The sequence below is a fragment of the Fomitopsis serialis genome (assembly GCF_022376445.1).
Source record: "Fomitopsis serialis strain Sig1Antser10 chromosome Unknown B0H18scaffold_31, whole genome shotgun sequence".
NCBI lineage: Eukaryota > Fungi > Basidiomycota > Agaricomycetes > Polyporales > Fomitopsidaceae > Fomitopsis > Fomitopsis serialis.
Window position 1 is genome coordinate 345001 of NW_025954991.1, and position 14558 is coordinate 359558.

At 54.0% G+C, this 14558-nt stretch overlaps 8 protein-coding genes across 8 annotated transcripts; 5 read left to right on the plus strand and 3 right to left on the minus strand.

The window, feature by feature from the left end:
• Positions 1-218: 218 nt before the first annotated feature.
• Positions 219-1060, plus strand: B0H18DRAFT_1167029 (Swi5-domain-containing protein; the record flags this gene model as incomplete). Its single annotated transcript, XM_048035857.1, is given in 7 exon segments — positions 219-440; positions 480-514; positions 534-584; positions 662-723; positions 786-867; positions 926-940; positions 992-1060. The coding sequence occupies 7 exon segments, from the start codon at positions 374-376 to the stop codon at positions 1058-1060; spliced, it is 381 nt and encodes a 126-aa protein (XP_047893722.1). The 5' UTR covers positions 219-373.
• Positions 1061-1616: 556 nt separating this feature from the next.
• Positions 1617-3128, minus strand: B0H18DRAFT_1085052 (regulator of chromosome condensation 1/beta-lactamase-inhibitor protein II; the record flags this gene model as incomplete). The annotated part of the gene is made up of 2 exons (XM_048031864.1): positions 1617-2901; positions 3022-3128. The coding sequence occupies 2 exons, from the start codon at positions 3126-3128 to the stop codon at positions 1617-1619; spliced, it is 1392 nt and encodes a 463-aa protein (XP_047893723.1).
• A 29-nt stretch (positions 3129-3157) lies between these two features.
• Positions 3158-5521, minus strand: B0H18DRAFT_1006441 (acid protease). The gene is made up of 9 exons (XM_048028652.1): positions 5166-5521; positions 4929-5088; positions 4857-4876; positions 4744-4809; positions 4426-4695; positions 4318-4374; positions 4004-4257; positions 3638-3950; positions 3158-3571 (listed from the first exon to the last, which is right to left on the minus strand). The coding sequence occupies exons 1-9, from the start codon at positions 5170-5172 to the stop codon at positions 3558-3560; spliced, it is 1161 nt and encodes a 386-aa protein (XP_047893724.1). The 5' UTR covers positions 5173-5521; the 3' UTR covers positions 3158-3557.
• A 700-nt stretch (positions 5522-6221) lies between these two features.
• Positions 6222-6490, plus strand: B0H18DRAFT_1006447 (uncharacterized protein). The gene has a single exon (XM_048028653.1). The coding sequence runs from the start codon at positions 6234-6236 to the stop codon at positions 6414-6416; it is 183 nt and encodes a 60-aa protein (XP_047893725.1). The 5' UTR covers positions 6222-6233; the 3' UTR covers positions 6417-6490.
• Positions 6491-6636: 146 nt separating this feature from the next.
• On the plus strand, positions 6637-9652 carry B0H18DRAFT_1006448 (uncharacterized protein). Its single transcript, XM_048028654.1, has 10 exons — positions 6637-7014; positions 7066-7089; positions 7217-7234; positions 7286-7936; positions 8062-8245; positions 8296-8384; positions 8439-8477; positions 8527-8918; positions 8975-9234; positions 9296-9652. Exons 1-10 carry the CDS (start codon positions 6667-6669, stop codon positions 9427-9429), a joined length of 2139 nt encoding a protein of 712 aa, XP_047893726.1. The 5' UTR covers positions 6637-6666; the 3' UTR covers positions 9430-9652.
• A 122-nt stretch (positions 9653-9774) lies between these two features.
• B0H18DRAFT_1006452 (uncharacterized protein) lies at positions 9775-11796 on the plus strand. The gene is made up of 3 exons (XM_048028655.1): positions 9775-10504; positions 10552-11186; positions 11240-11796. The coding sequence occupies exons 1-3, from the start codon at positions 10106-10108 to the stop codon at positions 11403-11405; spliced, it is 1200 nt and encodes a 399-aa protein (XP_047893727.1). The 5' UTR covers positions 9775-10105; the 3' UTR covers positions 11406-11796.
• On the minus strand, positions 11797-12012 carry B0H18DRAFT_1006453 (uncharacterized protein). The gene has a single exon (XM_048028656.1). The coding sequence runs from the start codon at positions 11982-11984 to the stop codon at positions 11817-11819; it is 168 nt and encodes a 55-aa protein (XP_047893728.1). The 5' UTR covers positions 11985-12012; the 3' UTR covers positions 11797-11816.
• A 24-nt stretch (positions 12013-12036) lies between these two features.
• On the plus strand, positions 12037-14079 carry B0H18DRAFT_1006457 (acid protease). Its single transcript, XM_048028657.1, has 8 exons — positions 12037-12316; positions 12365-12384; positions 12445-12510; positions 12559-12828; positions 12889-12945; positions 13003-13256; positions 13315-13627; positions 13685-14079. Exons 1-8 carry the CDS (start codon positions 12081-12083, stop codon positions 13696-13698), a joined length of 1230 nt encoding a protein of 409 aa, XP_047893729.1. The 5' UTR covers positions 12037-12080; the 3' UTR covers positions 13699-14079.
• Positions 14080-14558: the final 479 nt, after the last annotated feature.

Sequence of the window (14558 nt, forward strand, 5' to 3'; positions counted from 1 at the left end):
TCTACTCTTCGCAAATGATCTCGCGAACTGAATATTTTTACATGCTCGAACTGGCAAATTTGCGTGAGAGTGAGCCCCAGCCTCTCGCACATCGGTACTGCCTGGTCCTCTCCACTGGCAGCAGCGAAGACGAGACTGATGAAAAGGGAAACCCCATTGCCTGATATGGTAGATAAGGAGTCGTTGACACTCAAAGTCCTGTCACGTTCACCAGTCAGTCAACCTTTCGAAGTCGGGGCAATTTGCGGCAGAAACGACTCGGACATGTCTTGGCTATGTATAGCTCAGTGGGTGTCAAGGATGACATGACAGCAGTGCAGTGAGGGATATCGCGAACCCGATCGAATGGGATCAGCTTGGCCCGGGCGTAATTATGGCGAAGAAGGCCGCTGCTCCGTGGCTGCTCCCGTTCAGATCAGTCGCCAGCCTGTCGCCTTCTCGTACGTCCACTGCAACATATAGTATCCTGTTTCTACAAGGCTTAAGCCCCGCAATCGCACAGTCTGACATCACTGTACTTTACCACCACCTAGCTTACCGTGACCATCGCCCTCAATGCACGTCGCAACGTCCGCGAAGGTAGGGTCTGTTCTATCAGCCGGGTTATATAGACGAGCCTCGGACCTCTTAGCTGATCTTTTGACTGGCTTGCGTGGATCAGCAACAACAGGAACGCATAGCCGCGCTACAAGCGGAGGTGGACGAACTCCAACAGAAGTTAGGGTATGTGCACGCGGCCCTACTCACTATATCCGATAGTCACTGAGGAGCAACGTCGGTCACAGCGAGAGCGAGGATGCTGGAAAGTTAGTCTCAAGGCACATCAAGCTCTTGCATCGGTACAATGAGGCAAAAGATGCCGCCCAGGTGAGATGGCCGTCTCGCAATGGCGCATATATTCACTCCAACGGCTCATAATCCACAGATATTGATGGGTAGAGTACGTTGGCTCTCACATCCGTGGCTAGGATGATTGCTAATTCCTGCATAGTTGGCTGCCAATCGGCAGACTACAATCCGACAGATTCACAAGGACTACGGACTCACTCAAGATGACTAACGTACCTCTACGTACCGACCAGTGCCATGTATCCATAAATTGCAGTTTACCGTGCAATTGGACGAGTGAGTGTGTCGTAGCACTTCACCTGCTTTTGATACTTTATGGTCCTTGTTCCGGAGCTCGAGCGCATGGCTCATCCGTGTTCAGACGTTCAAGTATAATCGTCATCGCATGTGCCAAGGCGGTAGGCGCAGCCCAGATCGAACGATGACTTCGACGCATCAACAGCCCTAGCTCAGTCCAACTCTTCGAGTTTCATTGACCTGTGGGTTATAGTCAATGATAACGTCCTGGACACCAAGGAAGAATTGCATACAGTCCTACGGTAAGTGCCAAAACCGCAACAGTGGCAAACAGGACCGGTCGGAGAGCACAGTTGAACCGCGCATGATGCATGGTGAGCAGCGGTCGTGATGTGGGCGACACCGAATGGATACGGTCATTAAAAATAGCGGGGCTCCCACCGGAGGTCAATCTTTGAAGAGGGGCGCTCCAAAAGTATGGTAGCCGTACCGTGACCAGCGAGCTCAAATTTTGTGCCGAAGCCGAAAGTTCATCGTTCCACGAGGATCCAGCTCGTTCCGTTGCCTCCCCATACGTTGACCGCTCGCGTTCCCGAATCGACCCCACGCGGCGGCCAGACCCGTAGGGGGACGCTGGCGTCCTCCGTCGACCCGGTCCCGAGATTGCCGTGCTCGTTCCACCCCCACCCCCATACCTCCCTCCGTAAGGCCCCTTCAAAGTCCACGTCAAGCAGGCACAAGACATGTTCGCTCCCACACGCCAGTTTCGCGATCCTGGATGACGCAGCTGGGAGGGGAAATTCGACATGTCCGAGCTTGCCAGTCGGCTCGTTCATCCCTCGCCCGAGTTGACCGTGGTTATTGCTCCCCGTCGCCACCACCTTGTCGACGGCGCCATCCCGGATGACAGCATACGTCCCATTCCAAGTGCATGCGATATCGTGCGCATCCCTGACGCCCCACAACAGCTCCCGCTGAGACTTTCGATTTGAGCCCATGCCCGTCAGTCGGCCTGACGAATGCAGGAAAACAGTATGTTGGTTTCCGAGAGCAACATGAGCAACGTGGCCGAGAGCCTTGGTAGTGTCGTCCAGGCAAACAAAGTGCGGTGCGGCATGGAACAGAGGAAGCAGACTTGCGCTAGGGCCCGCTGAGCTGAGCTGACCATGCCTAGAGGTGCCCCAGCCCACGATGCCTTCCGTGGTAGAGCCGTCTGCCGACGTGAGCTTGACCACCGCGACAACATGATGTGGACCCGAGTCTAACGCTTGTACAGACAGCATGACGTTCTCCCCCGTAGGAACGTCGGAAAAGGCGTCGAGCAGTGGTACGAAGTGTAGAGACCGCACCGCCGTTTGCGTGCCCTTGCCGCCGCCAGCGCCAAGATTCCCGAAGTCGTCCGCACCCATGGAGATGAGCACGTCGCTCCTGTCTGTACATGAGAATACGACGTACGATGTCTCCCAGCTGGCCGCTACCAAGCGCGGCGCGTACATCTCCAGCGACAGTCCTTCGAGACGAAGGTCAAGCGGCCTGAATACCGCGCCGGACCCGGAGTCTGCATCACCATGCGCGTATGAAGGACCTAGCTGTCCCCTGCGCCCATCGCCGCATCCCCACAATTCCTGTGAGTCATAACGCGTGAGGAGAGCAAGGGTATGGTTCGCGCCGCAGGCGACGTTCGTGATCGCGGTGGTGCCGTCTGGCAGCTGCCCAGGGAGACATCCGTGAAAAAGACATGGCGTGAATACGTGGGCATCGTTGATGTCGCCTGTAGCTAGCTGGCCTCGAGCGTTGGAGCCGGATGAGAACAGACTGAGAGTACCGTTATTGGCGGCCGACATGGTGGCATTCGCCAGGGTGGCGCATTGACAAGCGCCAAAGGCTCGAGTGAACAACTTGGAGTTTCATTTCAAGACTGCACATCCCAAGCACATCCGTCTCTCTGTCGACGTCGTGCTACTGCTGCACACATATACGCCTTGACCCATATGCCAACTTTCCTCTGTCATTTCTAGCTCCCGGTAGATCGTGAGTCTCATCTCGTCCCCGCAGCGTCTCCGAGTCTACTACTACATGTGCGGCCGGGGGGAACTTTCGAATTAGCATTAGCTTGATGTCGAGGTATCGTTGCTGTTCGATACTGTACTCATTGATCTGCTGTTACTGATAACCCAATCATCGTGTTCATAGTTTACCCCAGACGAGATATATCGCCGTCAACGTTAATGACGACGAGTGCGAAGACCGTCGTCCGAGGAATGACCAAGGACTGTGTCATATTTTGCAAGAGGTTACGAGCACTCAGGCCCAGGAAATGGCTCGCCGCACAACATCACATCGCTCCTCGACGTTGATGACAATTGAACAATAATCCACGCAGATACAAAACCATGAAGCAGCAGTGTCAAAGACGACAAACTGATTTCCTATATGCCAAACACTCAGGTAACATGCCAGTGAACGACATCTCATTCGGCTGAAACTGAATACATATCACATCAGCACGATCCCTGTATCCTTCATAGCGTGAATACGCAAGAATACGCACTGCTCTTAGCAAATGCCATCTGCTGGTTGCTGATGTCCCACACGCTGTAGTACTGCTTAAGCAGGCTCCCGCCGACCAAGTTCAGGCCGTCAAGAGCGTTGATCATCGTCTGGCAGAGGGTCGGCTCCGCCTCGAACGGCCCAACGTTGAATTCGTTGCTCGAGATCGTCAGGTTGAACGGCGTGCCAGAGGTGTCCGTGAACGTGAAGTCGATCCGGGCAGGAAGCTGGTCGATCTTGTCGCATGAGATTCCGTAAGTTCCCGGTTCGGGCTCGTAGGGCTGAATGTCGGGTGAGATCAACGCGTAAATCGACTGCATGACACAATCAGTCATTCGTCATGGTGGTATGAAGAGTTGCGACGGACCTCAACGACCTCAGCGCTGTCGAAGTAGACGTTGGGAGTTCCGCTGTCGAAGGTAAAGGTACGAGTCTGGTTGATGGCCGAGATCGTCTGGCCATTGACATAGACGGTAGGAGAATCGAGTGCCCATTTTTCTTGCTTTTCAGAAGACAGCGGAGCATACGTCAAGTCTCCCGTGTACTTTGTTGGGTCGATGCCTCCAATTGTCAGCTCCGCATTGCCGACAGATTTCGGTGTCAGGTACAGGCCAAATTGGGCTGTAGGATACGGCGTGTGAAGCAGAGGATAGACGGATGTCATATGGAGTAATTACTAACCTTCGTAGCCTTGGTCCACAAGACCTTGCCAGAATCCCGTCACGATAGGCCCCATACCTGTCGTGGCCGAAGTTCAAAATGTGCAAATGTTGAAGGCAAAGGTCGTACCTTGTATGCCAGAGTTCGGGTCGGCGTCGAAGGCTTGGGTCTGATTGATGATTGTGTACAACGGAACATTAGGAGTGCTGATGCCCCCGACTGTCACGGTATCACGGCCCACGCGAAGCCACAACACATATTCATCCTCATATTGCAACGTGTCCACGCCGATACCGGTAATGAAAGTGATGTTGGATATGTCGTCGCTTCCCACGTATGTGGAACTCAGAGACGTGTTGACCTTCGGCTGGTTAGCACAAGGGGCACCACATTCGGTACCTGGGACGGGGTCAAAAATCGCGAAACCTCGATACAAAGGAATCCTACTAGTAAACTCAAGGGTGAAGCTTCCGGTGTCGAAAATCACGCTGACGTTTTGCGGTGGTGTACCAACTATAGGCAAGTCAGCACACATCATCTTGAACGTCTACTGAACGGACCTTGGATGTCACCGTACCACCTACAAGGACACTCAGTTTTCGATGAGCAAGTTGGTATAGAACTGAACTCACTGAAGGTCGGTTCCGTTGTAGTAATCGTCGAGAGCAATGTTAGTTGACACGCCGGCCCTCTTTCGGAAAGACGAGATATGACCCTTGGCCACTTTCCGAGCAGATAGGGAAATCGGATGCACGTCCCTCGCAAGCTGCGGTATTGCCCTAGTAGACACGGCTATGAGACCGAGAATCAATATCGGGGAGGCAAACATCTTCGCTCGCAGTTACCGAGTACCCTCCATCAATGCTCACCATCCATCCATTATAAGTACCTCGGTTTTTGAGCACCAGCGCTGATGCGGCATCGGAAGAGAGCTAGCCCTATGAGTGAAACACCAGAGGGATATCCAGTCTTGACAGAAATAGCAACACATTCAAGATGCATCTCTCCATATGGCCTATGGAGACTCTGCGCAGAGACGCTTCGGGCAGAAGCGGCCTTCGTACAAAGGCCGAGGACAGTACCACATGCTTGATACTTCCACTGCGAACTCGTGCCGAGTCCCGATCCTGATGTGAGCAAGCACGTACGGTTGCAAGCTCATGCGTTCACAAGAGAGGTCTTGCGAACCGGCGCAGGGCTCTACGCATTACAATAAGCCTCAGGCAGTCACCCATGTCCAGACGCAAGAGAGACCGATCAAGTCAACAACGTGCGAAACTCGCACTGATGCCATGCAAGCCGTGGTGAGACCAGACATGCAAGCGCGGCATTGCTGCAGTCTTGAGGGCGTCCGGGACGGCCACTCATGTCATTGAGTAGTTGATATGGGCCGCGCCATGACTCACGGTCGCAGGATGCATCATGGATGTAGTAAAGCAGCTGACTGTCAAGAAACTATGGACTCACGGGACACTTTAACTCAGGCAGTTTGCCTCGAAGGCCAGGTTTGATTGAAAATCCACCAGAATGGCCCGCGACCGGCCATTGTTGGAGGGTGAGGACGAGCAATGCAGAGTGCTTCCTACCGGATGTCATCCTAGCGTGACCACCCCGTGAGCACAAGTTGAGAAGCAAAAGTTGAGAAGATATGAGCACCCTGGGTTGTGGTGTATGGTGCGTTCCGAGGTCGTAGACTATGAGCCAATAAAAGGAAGACCTGCATCGCATAGCTCGCCGTTCAGAACGCCCTCAAACATGCGTCCCTCAAACATGCGTCCCTCAACGTGCAAACTCACCAGAATGCCTCAAGGATTGTTTCGCGCCACGAGCGTATTCTTCACCAAGTAAGTAGACAGGTGGGCTCATACTGGCCATGATGCATATGGATGTTGGAAACGGATACGATTCGGCCATGTTACTGGCCTCGCATTCGCTCAATGTATCTATCTGGATTACCACGCGCACAGTGTTCATCAGCCCAAAATGATGTTGCTGCAGACATACCATGTGGCATTGCGTCGTCTCAGCGTGCGAGTACTAACACGCAACACAGCTCAGCAAGATTGTCGAGTTGGCACGTATTCCGGAGGTGCGCACATCTCTTGCTGTTCGTGATTTAGACAAATAGCCAGCAGTTGTGCCAACAGTGCTAGAACGGAACGCGGATGCAGACGGTAGAGGAAGAGAATGTCGCGCCGGCCAAGAGTCGCGGCTGCGCCGACTTCGACGCGACCGGTCACAGATATGCGTGACCGAGCGCGTCAGTGGCGGGTGACACTGTGACAGCACGCGTCGACCATCGCGGAAGCCACACCAGAGTCTACCTGCGTATTACGTCCGCACTCTTTCCCTTTCTCTGCTCCCTTGCTCATGGCGAACGATAAACCACGCGCATCAAAGAGACGCAAGGTAGAGCTAAAGCCCTCCGCTGAAGCTCAGAGCGCAGAAGCATCGGCCACATTTCTCAGGCCGCTCCCTCCCGCCGTGCTTCTCATATCTCTCCCCGCGCTATTGGCTCACCCTCCAAATCACAAATACTATATTCCGTCTCTAGTGCTCTCTCTTACCGCTCTGAGGAAGTGCTTGACTTTGTCTGGGCTGTCACCGGAGATCGAGTGCCGTGCTTGGACTGGCCTGGCGGAGATTGGCATGAAGGTTATCAGCGGTGGACTAAGCCAGAGTGAAGACTGCCCGTGGGCTCTAGGGATTGAAACTGAGGTGCGGTTGTGGCGATATATAGGCTTGAGCGACTGACTGATGGTATCACAGGTAGAGAAGGCTATAAGCAAAGGCGTGAGTACTTGCTTTCCCAGTCGCTTTCAAGCTGCAGAGGTGGACTGTATGCACTTTTGGTCCTCCCTATGCGTTATGAATGTGCATATATGCGAGATATTGATTCTGATTCTAACTTTTCAATCAGTCTATCATCGCACAGAAGGTACGCTGTTCATATATGTTGTGGCCCTGGTGTCGCTCACGCATCGAGTAGCATCCATCTCTCCGTCCATACAAACTGCATCTTTCCCTACTCCAGGTGCAGCTCTCGCAATGGCAACACAAATCTAAATTTGCCCGCACTCAGCTTCGGAAGCTCTTCACCTCCTTCCTGCCCAGCGATCCACCTCATGCTATCTATTCCGTCCATCTCGCATACATCAATCTCCTCCTTACTCCTTCATCGACCAGCACACCCAGTTCGTCATCCGCGCCGCCATCCACACCAGTCGATAGTCCGCAGGACATACACGCGGCGTTGAGTGCAGTTGAGGCTCTCGCGGGCGTGGCCCATGGCAAAGGTCACAAAGGCATGGTTCTCCTCTCGCGCGTACTCCGCCTCCGCATCCTCGTCGCTGCGAACATGTGGGCCGACGTGCCGGAAGCACTCCAGGCAGCGGAGAAGGCACTGGGACTGTCCTATCAAGCTGCAGCCACGCCGAAGCCTCGTAAGCCTGGAGAACAAGACGAGTTCATCACATTCGAAGACACCTTCGAATCGGCCATGGTGGTGCACTTGCTCATGATGGCCGTGATTTTCTACACGCACGTAGGGAATGCAGCGGAAGCGTCGCCGAGGCTGTCTCATCTACATGCGCTGATGGATTCGGGCGTCCTGGATAAATTCCCCGATGGCATGGTCGAGGTGCGTGCAGAAATGCCACTCGGCAACGATGCTTACGATTGGCGGTCGCATATACACGCGTCTCACTGCCGCATTGTCGCATCTATCTATCTAACATGAACGTTGTTCTAACGTTTCGCTCACAGATTCCCCTGCCGAAGTCTGCCCCCGTCGTCCTACAAGTGACACACCCACGCATTCTGTTCCTCCTCACCTTCCTCGTGAGCGCGACTTCTAAGCGCGACGCAGTCGGGCGGAAGCCGAAGCGCAAGGTCTTTGCCCAAGCAGGTTTAGACGCATGGGACAATCATCACAATAGTGAGATTTCTTGTGAGTAACTCGTTTCTGAGTCAGGACCTGTGTCTTACTCCGTATCACAGTTGCTCTATGGGCAGGAATCGGCGATGTAGAGGAGGTTGAGCAGCGCTTGGCCAGAATCCGAGCAGACCTTTTGTGCGAGGTAATTGCTGTATGTATGGTGTTGTTACATAAAGCCAGGGAAGCTCTACTGATCACCAATCAGCTCTCAATCATGCGTAGTGAATTTGATTCCGCAAAAGAGGTTTGTTTCATTCTTTAAATGTCGAATGTGGTCTTAACATTACGTGCAGAACCTCAACATCCTTATCGCACACGCCCGCACCTATGACATCTTCCCTCTCTTCGCCGCTCGCATCGCGCTCCATCATGGCCACCTCGCACATGCCCTTGGTCAGTTCGCACGCGCCTCCCAATGCTATCAGGCCGCCGCCAGCCACTCCGAGCCCGATAGTTTCGTGCACGTAGCCGCTCGCGCGAGCGGTTTCGCGCTCCGGCTCGGACTGAAGCAACGTGAGCGTGGCGCGCTGAACGAGGGTGAAGATGAGGACGCGCTTCCGTACGACCGAGATATGGTGGACGAGGGTATGCACATCGCGCAGGCCTGTAAAGGCATGGGCGGCACGCTCGATGCGGTTGGACAAGTGCTGCTGGCATGCCTGACGCCAGAAATCCTCGCGGCGAAGTGAGCATTTCATCTGTGTGATACATGTGCTGTACGGTCACTGACGGATTGCGTAGGCAACATCTGAAGAAAGCCCTGAATCTGGCGACGGTGGCGCGGGACAACCACTTGCGAGCACTGATTCTCGCGTTGATCGCTTCGCATTACTTCCACACCGCGGGTGATCATGCCCTCGAGATGCTGCAGACATGCGAACAGCTTGCCGCGGGGCTGGGCGCGCCTGCCGATAGGTCGAAACCTGATCCAAGCTCCAAGGATGCGGTTGTGCCAGTAGGGAACGCACCGTTGGGTTTGTGGGTGGGGGAGCGCTTCCTAGGTGCGCCGTTCTGCGGTCTTTGAGGCTGCCTAGCGGTCAAACTATATTGATGATCTCGCAGAGCTGTTTAGGAGAGCAGGGAAGGAAGCGCGTGTACAGAAGCAGCTGGCACACAACAATCAACTTTCCAAAGCAGTAGAAGACCTTGCCCGTCGTGGAGCGGAAGGGCGACCCCCCTCAAAGAACACGTCTTAGCCTAATAGCTTTGTCGCGGAATCTGCTGTCTGTCGTATCATATCCCGCATTGTAATCACCAGCACGCACAACTCTCCATGGATCTTTCGCCGTAGTCATCGTCAACCCCTGCTCTCGCGCTGTGTATATTGCTACTATGCTAGTTATGTTATCGTTATTCGCATTCATACCTGTATCTGTATCCCGCAGTCGTCTGGAATTTTGATGCACTGACAAGACCTGTTCAGTCGGTTGAGTGACGAGCTGCAACTTAACGACCCTTGTAAGTACCAACGTTATACACTGGCAGTTAAGTAGATCGATCACGTGGCTGACTGCGAAGACGTGCTGTCGCCACAACTTTCAGCGTCTCGACTCTCCATGCACTCTTCTACTTGTCTTTCTTGTCTGCGGGTGGTCCAACGCACTAGTGCTGACTGTGTATGCAACTCATGTTTGAAGCCTTGATGTTCTCGCGGAGGCTGGCATCTCTACGCAAGCCACATGTCCGCCGCCGACGCCTGCAGAACAGCGCCTTCAGTTTGGAACAAAACACACGGGCACGACGGTCTTCTCAGCCTGGACAAACGCCTTTTAGTCCCGTGAATCAGGCTTTATCTACCTAGTTGCAGACAGACTGGTCCCTCGCTCTCGTTATTCGCCCGCCTGTACTCTCCCGCTCCGAGTCGACTCCGCTATGTACAACGAATCTCAAGGAGGCGTTCACCTGGAGCCGCCGAAGTTTCCGCTCCCCTCGCGCTCAACTTCGTCTATACTCTCCCAGGATGGGTTGACTTCCAGCACGGATACGCACGATAAGCGTGTGTCGCTCACCGTGAACTACCTACCAGCGAAGTTTTCAACAACCCTCCTTTCTGAGGGCCCGAAACGACGAAAGGTGTGGAGAAACAGCGACAGTCCGTTGCCAAAGCAGGGCGGTGGACGCGAAGCATTTAGGCGAAACGAAGCGCGTATGCCAGGGGAGGACGACGAAGACCTTGACGGCGTCGAGTTCGACCACCATACCAGAGGGCACCTTAAACCTAAGCAACGGTGGAATCGATTCAAATGGACGCTCTTTGTTTCGAATGTCATTGTGAGTGCTGATTGTCACATTGAGCTTCACTCGTTGACTCCCCGCAGTTCACAATCTATTGCGTTGCTACCCTGGTCGTCTGCCTCTTGATCTGGTTCGACGTCTGGGAGCACGCGGATATTATCCGCGTAGGCAACCAGCCAGAATTGATCGTATCGACATGTGCCGCAGCCCTGGGCATACTCACAGCCCTCGTCGGGTGGTCTGGCATCCTGCTGAACAACCGCGCGTTCCTATCAGTATACTGCACCCTGCTTTGGGCTATCTTCGCACTCCTCGTGACGCCGGGTTATATCGCATACAAGCGACGCGCATTCAACCTCGAGGGCAAGATCAACCAGCAGTGGTCGCAACAGCTCGGGCTCGACGGACGAGTGCGCATCCAGAATCAGCTCCACTGCTGCGGCTACTTCAGTCCCTTCGTGGAGGCTACCGCTAGCGCGACGTGCTATGCACGTAGCGTTCTCCCCGGGTGCAAGGCGCCGTACATCAAATTCGAGCGGAAGATCCTCGAGTGGTGGTACACCGTCGTGTTCGCACTCGCGCCCGCGCAGATTGCGGTCATGACTGCTGGCCTCTTGTGCTCGAATCACATTACGTACCGATTTGGGAAAGGCATGATGCCCAAGGCGTATCGCCTCGATTCGCGGAGTCTCGCTGTGATTATGGACAACTATGCAAGGTGAGCCGAATGCGCGAGTGTACGCAGGATGCTCATGTTGTCTCCTCCCATAGTCACTTGGCCGAGGAATATGGCACGGAAGTCGCGTCGGACATCGTGTCGAAGTCCCGTTCTAGCCTCAAGCTGGATGCGATGCCTACTGCCTCCTACACCCGTAGTAGGTCATCCTCGCTCTTCAATAGGGTTGACAGCTTCCTCGGGAGGGCAGCCCGCAAGTAGAATCATGGACTCCCACTTATCCATGCTCATTTCGCTCCGACCCTCGTGTATTGTCGCCAGTAGTCACCACACGACAGACTTGCGTATTTCCGTTTGTTCCATATTGTCTTCAGCAAGGTGACGTCTAACGGTTTGATAGACAAGGTACGAACCCATTATGCTTGCTTCTCCACATCCTGTGGCATCCGTTCTAGGGCACTTCCGGAACGGCCGCAACCCCGCGCTTGCCGCTTGCACTGCTGTGCCCCGCCTTCGGGATACGTGGCATCATTGCAATATGGGTTCGGCATGTTGTAGCTTTTAGCGGTCTTTGACAGGTATTTGATGCGGCTAGACATGAGCAACTCCTCACGAGGCTCCCTACGCCGCTTTGTACTATGGATTGCAACCGTACGTGCAAGGTCCGCACTCTCATGGTGGAGAATCGTTGTGCATACTGCACCATCCCCGACCACGTGTGTAGGCCCCTTCTTGCCCGAAGCGTCCTGCGAAGTCGCTGCGAAGTTGCGCATACCATATGGACAGAAGCTGCTCAACGCGCTGATATGCTTGGACCGTACAGCCTCCATTGATATGCATGTTTCAGCCATGAGGAAAACTCGCTTTCGCGCTGCGGTGTGTCAGCCGCGGTGTTCAACGACATGGGTACTTATAAAGAACGGGCGACGAGTGTTGATGGAGCTCGAGGGTACCCGGCACCTGCGAGTGAACATGTTCACCTCTGCGATACTGACTCTCAGTCTTGTGGCCGTATCTGCTAGGGCAGTGCCGCAGCCTGTGACTCCGGACGTGCAGCCGATCTCACTGTCTGCTCGCAAAGTGCCCAAGGGACATGTTTCGTCGCTCCGCAAGAGGGCTGGCGTCTCGGCCAATGTTGCTCTGGACGACTACTTCAACGGGACCGATCTCCAGTGAGTTCCCTGGTAGAGCATTGTGCGCGATACTCAGTGTTCTTCCAGGTGGTACGGTGATATCCAGGGTTCGTCAAGTAGATGTCTATGACGAGTCACGACCAATGCAACTGACGGCTGCTGATTAGTAGGAACGCCACCACAAAACATCAGCGTGATATTCGACACCGGAAGCTTTACCCTCGAGGTGACTGGTAAGACTCCCTCTCTGTCTCATATCCGCAATCATTGACCTTGCACAGGTACGGAATGCGGCGAACCTTGTGCCAACCAGCCGAAGTTCGATACCTCCCAGAGCTCGACGTACGTAGGTAGCGATGACGTGACAACGCTTTCCTTTAGCACTGGTATCGGTGTGGACACTTTGCAATCCGAGGACGAATATGTTCTGTGGCTCCGCGCAGGCCACGACACGGTGTCAGTTGGAGGGTTCAGCACACCCGACGTTGCATTGAACACTATCATCAATCAAACGGAAGCCTTCGACGCCGACCCGATGGGCGGCATCCAAGGTGCGCTTCTCCCTCCATACGTTTACAGATTTCATGTGACATCGTCTGCGTTTGCAACAGGTATGGGGCCTGCGGCGATCGGCTTCTGGAAAGGACTTCAGGATCAGGGTATAAACGGTCAGTATTCTAAGACATAGCACATGTATGTTCCTGACTCTATAATGGACTCGGCAGCGCTCTTTGGACTGTACCTATCCCCGAAGTCGGTCGGGAACGCGGAACTTACGATCGGAGGAATTGACTCATCGAAGTACACCGGAGATCTGACTTACGTTCCGATATCTCCCACCAGTGATGGGTCCTGGGAACTCGACTCTCCCGCCGTCTATGTCAATGGCCAGACGGTATCTGCCATCAACACGGAACGCACCTTCATCTTTGATAGCGGTACTCCAAACGTTTACTTCGATGACGCTGACGTCGTTGAGGTTGGTGACAGAGCTTCACATCCGAATGCCACGATGGCTGACGCATCGAGTCGTGCAGGCCATCTATGCGTTGATCTCACCCGACATCAAGCCCTACGACACCGAGCCTGGTACTTACGGGATCGCATGCGACAAGATTGACCAGCTTCCTGCACAGATCGACTTCACGTTCATGGACACCTCTGGCACGCCGTTCAACCTGACGATCCCGAGCAGCGAATTCAACGTTGGGCCGTTCGAAGCTGAGCCGACGCTCTGCCAGACGATGATCAACGCTCTTGACGGCCTGGACTTGATCGGCGGGAGCCTGCTCAAGCAGTACTACAGCGTGTGGGACATCAGCAACCAGCAGATGGCGTTTGCTAAGAGCAGTGAGTTTCCCTGACCCTATGGATGCACGAAGTTGTATTGATGGGGCATGGGTTCAGCTTCAGCCGAGTGACATGGGGCTTTACCATCTCGCGTCATAGCTCAGTATTTGACGTATATTTAATCAATTGGACTTCGTATTGAAGCCTCCCCATATCATCCCCAGTGATGCTATCCAAGGCTGGCCTGATTTTTCTCGTCAACCATAGTAGCATAAGTGGGGAGTTCCGTAAAGGGGGAAACCTGCAGAGCTGTTGAGTGAAGCAGGCCAAAATAACCGATGACCACTGCTGTTCCTGGCAGTGTGACTTGGATGTACATACACATGAAAGCATCCTTCTCTGTCGCGCTGCATCCTCTGATTCGGGGAGCACCGCAGACGTCTTTACTGGTACTTACGCCGATGGATTGACTTTTCGCCTGAGTGCGGTAGTGCCCATTTTCGACGGCTTCGAGAGCGTAAGTTTGTTGTTTGTATCTGTTGTCCAAAGGCTTCGACGCCCATTTCCATATTTGTGATCTCCTCTTGGCGCTTATGCACTCTCGCCGAACCAAGCATCGATGTAGTCTTGCCAGAGTCTCGCTTTGATCCAGAAACACTGACCAGTGCGTAACTTTCACGCCGTATGGCCACGAAGAGGTAATCGCAGTTCAGCCTATCGATGACCTACCGTGATGTCCGGCGTCACCTAGAATCGCTGTTGGCTGGCACTAGGACGTACTAGTCGTGTACAGTGTCCAGGGCCAATGGGCTGCAAGTTTTGTCAAGTGCTTGAGACGAGATGAATCTCAGGCTTTGAATCAAATTCTGTGCAGCATTGACCATTGGCCACGGAGTCGCTCTGTAGCCTGGGCGCAAATTACGAGGTGCGTATATCATACTGGTATTCGAATACACCTGCGCCATGATGCCACTCACCCTCGAGACGCTAT